The sequence below is a fragment of the Cryptomeria japonica genome, chromosome 9, assembly GCF_030272615.1.
Source record: "Cryptomeria japonica chromosome 9, Sugi_1.0, whole genome shotgun sequence".
Classification (NCBI taxonomy): domain Eukaryota; kingdom Viridiplantae; phylum Streptophyta; class Pinopsida; order Cupressales; family Cupressaceae; genus Cryptomeria; species Cryptomeria japonica.
In genome coordinates this window covers 485,503,009-485,508,341 of record NC_081413.1, presented here as the reverse complement: position 1 = coordinate 485,508,341, position 5,333 = coordinate 485,503,009, and the positions used below count along the sequence as shown (strand labels likewise).

The 5,333-nt window shown below is 33.4% G+C and overlaps 1 protein-coding gene across 1 annotated transcript; it reads left to right on the top strand.

The window, feature by feature from the left end:
• The first annotated feature begins 1,642 nt into the window (after positions 1-1,642).
• On the top strand, positions 1,643-2,556 carry LOC131031961 (dirigent protein). The gene has a single exon (XM_057962828.2). The coding sequence runs from the start codon at positions 1,747-1,749 to the stop codon at positions 2,323-2,325; it is 579 nt and encodes a 192-aa protein (XP_057818811.1). The 5' UTR covers positions 1,643-1,746; the 3' UTR covers positions 2,326-2,556.
• Positions 2,557-5,333: the final 2,777 nt, after the last annotated feature.

Genomic DNA, 5,333 nt, shown 5'->3' with positions numbered 1-5,333 from the left:
CAACCCACTATACCAAATGCATAAATGCTCAAGAGAGCATATCCAAATAGGATACAAATAAATAAAGACAAATTCCAACTCGTTGATGTCTTGGGGTGATGTGAAAGACTCTTATATATGTGTTTGTGAAGTCGAGGAGTTGCATCTCTTCATTGCAGGGTAAATCCACTCTTGTCTTGGAATAGACACGTCCCATAATTTGATTGTTATGATGCTAATCACACATTTACATAGATATCGTTTACATGTTCATAATCACACCCTTCAACAATTGAATGTTCATTTGTTATTAATTGCATCCTTTGTATGAATATAATTGTTTCTCTCCATGACTTGTCCAAATTTTGCCTCTTCATTGACCGGTGACCACTTGTTAAGGTTTTCATTGATTAAACCAACCATTTGTTTGAATGACTAACCAATGAAATGCTTAGTGGTTAAAAAGCTATGATAAGATAAGATTTTATTTTTCATAGTTTTTTGTTGGGATAAAGTGCATTTCATTCTACTTAAATTATTACATTCAACCCTTAAGCAAGCTACCAGTATGCCTTTCACAAGTTTATGCCTCACATTGGTATAGGATCAAACTTAAACTGATAATTGAGAAATAAACCATTGAAATAAATTTATTATCTTCATTTTTGTCCCAAAATCAAGACAATATATTTTAGTGCTCATTAATTACTGGAGAATCCCCATTTCATCAATGAAGGTTTGGTGCTCAAAAGAAGATTGAAGTCAAAATATTTTGAGAACCATGCGAATGTCATTATTGCTAATGAATTCACTAATTCCCCACACCAAAATAAATTAACAGTTCAACTTATCTCTAAAATATCATAAAGTATGTAATAAATTTTATGTTTTTGGTTTAGCGGAAATATATATGATGTTTGGTACTCAAAGGTTGCACTCTCTAGGAGAGTTCTCAAAATTACTAGATTATTAAGCTTTAGTTCAAATGATATGCAAAAGAAGTGGTAATTAGGAAAAAATTCCCTGAGGCACCATAAATTGTTACAACAAAAATATTATCGAGAACATTTTGTACAAATTGCATGAATAATGTTTTTAAGTAGTGTAGATAAACAAGAAGAATTTTATCCCTTACAACATAATAAATATCATTCTCCACTTAAAAATGCTCCCAAAATCTATATATACATTTAAATAGTTTCCATAAAATATAATACCACTAACTCAAAAAACATATAAATTCCACTGAAAAAACTCAATATATTATATTTGCATGTTCCACCAACCCACTTCCATTCTCAAATCCCAATAAACCATTCAATGGTCTTTCAAGGCCCATGAGAGCCGTAAGAGAATTTCCCACCCACCTACAGTCAAGCCCATATGGTAGACTAAATACCCACGAAAACGAATAAAGAAAAGGATGGTCCCTTAGAATTCAGTAAAGCATGCAATTCGTTTCCAATGTCCCATCACTTTCTACATAAAAAGTAGTGGAAAAACTCACTTTGAACTCTAACACGAGTCTGCGAAAAAAATTGACTAAGGCTTATTCTTATCTGGTCTAAAGCATATCACCAAAGATCTTTTACCTATCAATATCATATGACCCACATGATCTTTTTTTCTTGTGCAGATAAATTCTATATATAGAGAGAGTTTCAGTGGAACATGAAGCAGGCAAGCATCACTAAGAACTTCTCTTTCTTTTCCTAATAGCCCTGTTTTCCCATCTGTAATACAGAGATTTGCATAGATATTTTCACCATGGCAATGAGATCTGATAGAGTTTTGCATTTATGCTTTGTGTGGCTTCTGGTGTCTGCCATGGTGTTGAAATCTGCAGATTGCCACAGAGGGAGGAAGAGGCTTCCCAAGCCCTGCAAGAACTTTGTGTTATATTTTCATGATATAATCTACAATGGCCAAAATGCCCATAATGCAACTTCTGCACTTGTTGGAGCCCCTCAAGGAGCTAATCTCACCATCATGACTGGCAATAACCATTTTGGAAATCTTGCTGTGTTTGATGATCCTATTACTCTTGACAACAATCTGCACTCTCCTCCAGTGGGAAGAGCTCAGGGCTTTTACTTCTATGACATGAAGAATACATTCAGTTCTTGGCTTGGATTCACATTTGTGCTGAATTCAACTCATCACAAGGGCACCCTCACCTTCAATGGAGCAGACCCCATTATGGTTAAATACAGAGATATATCTGTTGTTGGGGGTACTGGTGATTTCTTAATGGCCAGAGGAATTGCTACCATTGACACTGATGCGTATGAGGGAGATGTTTATTTCAGGCTAAGGGTGAATGTCACACTCTATGAGTGTTACTGAACAAATGCTTTCCTCTGCATTACTGGCTCATAGGAGTCATTAAAGAGTTCAATGTCTAGTGCATGGAATAAGAGAATATGGAGCATGCAATCTTTTTGAAGATCCCTGTAAAAGTGCACTTTATAGAGTTTAGTTTTCTCCTCTAGGTAATTATGTTTTGGAAAGGCTTTATAAAAGTCATATTATGAATTATTATGTCAAATAATTGAATTTCAAAGATGATTGAAGCAAGTGTGTTTTTCTCTTAGTTGTCATATTTATGTATTCATTTCACAAGCAAAATATCTAGATATTTTTATTTGTTCAAAAGAGATCAACCCATTTGAAGGGGTTTTATAGCACCCTATTTAATTTTCTTGGCTATTTAATTAATTAAAAATAAATTAATTTACATAAAGGGGTTGGAATTCATAATTGTAAAAAATATAAATAAATGTGAAAAGTAAGTTAAATTAAAAATAAAATTCAAGTGGGCAATGGTTAATGAAAAAGTAACGTGACAAATGATAGAAATTGATTCACCTTGGTTCTTGAGTTTTAGGGCTATTTATGATGAAGATCTCTATTTCTAAAAATTCAAATATTATGTTGCTCTAGTTTACTTCACCCATATGGATGTGATCTCTACAATTGCAAACCCTATCTTTTGCACAACTCTGATTTGACAGAAATATGAACTAATTTAATTTGCTTTCTCTAAAATATGATATATAAATGTCTACAAGGATTGCAATGTTTGTAAATACTTTTGGAGAACCTATCAAATCACCAAGTTTATGTTCTCATAGGTCAACCCCTCAGAGGGACTAATTTAATGGCTTTGAGTAAAAAAATTTGATGACACTAGACAAACATGCAAAGTTCCTAGAATGATCTCTTGAAAAGACAATGCAAAGTTATATTTTACATGATTTTGAATGAGTATTCTTACATACAACAACCAAGCACACAAATCAACACAATATGTACAAAGTCAACTCATAATGGCTAATGAAGTGGTTGAAAATGGGTAAATTTATTTTTCAAATTTAAAAGTGAAAGGATTTAATCCATGATTGTGGAAATGACTTGTGCCCAATCTACACTCATGGCTTTGATTTAAAGCGAGAAAAATAAGTTTAGGGATTATGAATTAGAAATTTCATATTAGTGATGAAAGGGAGTGAGTATGGGATGTCGTGAGGCAATTTCAAACATAATTATGTCATTTGTAAGAGATTATCACATTTTTTATACTCTAATTAAAGTGCTCACAAAACAGATGGAAAATAGGCATGGATATGCAATTTTTATCATTATGTTTTCTCTCAGTTTGATGTTTATCTAAACTACTAGGAAGTTGCATGTCAAAGTAAACAAGTCATCAACATGTAAAAGTAAATATTTTTTTAGATAGTAAAAGGATATTCAATCTATATAAAGTAGCATATCATTCTTGAATTATTCAAGTGTCTTTGATGCTCCATTAGAATATAAAAAATAGATGAAAGTGTGTAATGATTTGGTTTTGTTACACAATTTGAAATAAACACAAAACACAACTTGCATGAAGAATTAATTATCTTCATAAATAATGAAAATAAAGTTATCTTCATAAATAATGAAAATAAAGAGAGAAGGGTGAAAATTTCCACGTATTACAAAAGGTGGTGCAAAGCTTCAACTATGTAGATAAGGATGTGATTATATAGATAGCTCAATGAAAAGAGATCTAGCTATGTAAATTAACTAGAAAATTCTTCCCTAGACAAAGGAATGTTAGTGACTATAATGGACCCTTTCTAACCTTCCCAAATTGGAGGTAATATCTTCCTATTCCCTATTTTTCGTAAGGTTGTGCTAAGGCTTTGATTTCTTCCCATGTAGGTCCAAAGTTTAATTCTCATCGGTTGGGTTTACCCGATGGTTGGGTTGTTTGAGCCCACTCAATCATCCATCGAGGTATTCTCGCCTTAGTTCACCCTCTCCATATCACAAAACTCAGTAAACAAAGGTAAGATTGAGGCAAGGTGTGGTTGGGTCATTGGGTTATCTCATGATATAAAAAAATAGTTATTTGGATGTTTACTTGTGAAGTTGCATAAAATATTGATGTTGAACACAGAGTACCACTGAGAGGGGGGTGAATCGGTGGTTCTTAAACTCTTTCCTATTCTAAGGAAACTTCAGAATATCGGTTGTTATCTTAAGTACTAAACAATTAAACCAGTAAAGCAAATGATGAGACCAGAGAAGACAATCACACAAATACAGCCCACAACACCAGATGTACGAGGAAAACCCAATATGGGAAAAACCTCGGTGTGAAATGTTGTTGGAGACTACTGCTCCAATCCAGCCTCACAAATGAAAAACTGAATTACAAAGATTTAGGGCACCAACCCCTACACCAAGCTCCAACTTGGTGATGTATATTGAAATACAATTTAGATACAGTTATGCCTTCTTGTTGCAAATGAATTCTGCAACACTTTGGTCAAATAGATCTCTATTGGTTAACAGTCTTCTTTTCTTTACGGGATCTCACACTGTTGGTTATGAGATCTCTCTCTCTCTCTCTCTCTCTCTCTCTCTCTCTCTCTCTCTCTCTCTCTCTCTCTCTCTCTCTCTCTCTCTCTCTCTCTCTCTCTCTCTCTCTCTCTCTATATATATATATATATATATATATATATATATATATATATATATATATATATATATATATATATATATATATATATATATATATATATATATATATATCAGTCTCACAACTCACTGTGTCACACTTGGATGCCACCTTGCTCAACCACACCTTACCGGTTTGCTCAATTGTTGAACCTGCTACAGTTATACCGGTACTCGATCACTGTCAGCTAAACCCTCTCATCGGTTTGCTTGTTGACTCACTCTGCAACTTTCTTAGAATAAATTCTAAGGAAGATGATTCTTATCTGCACTCAAGCTCTCTTCACTCTTCTTCTCCTCTTCAAGCATCAATCTTTTCTGTTTCGAGCTTGTATATTTAT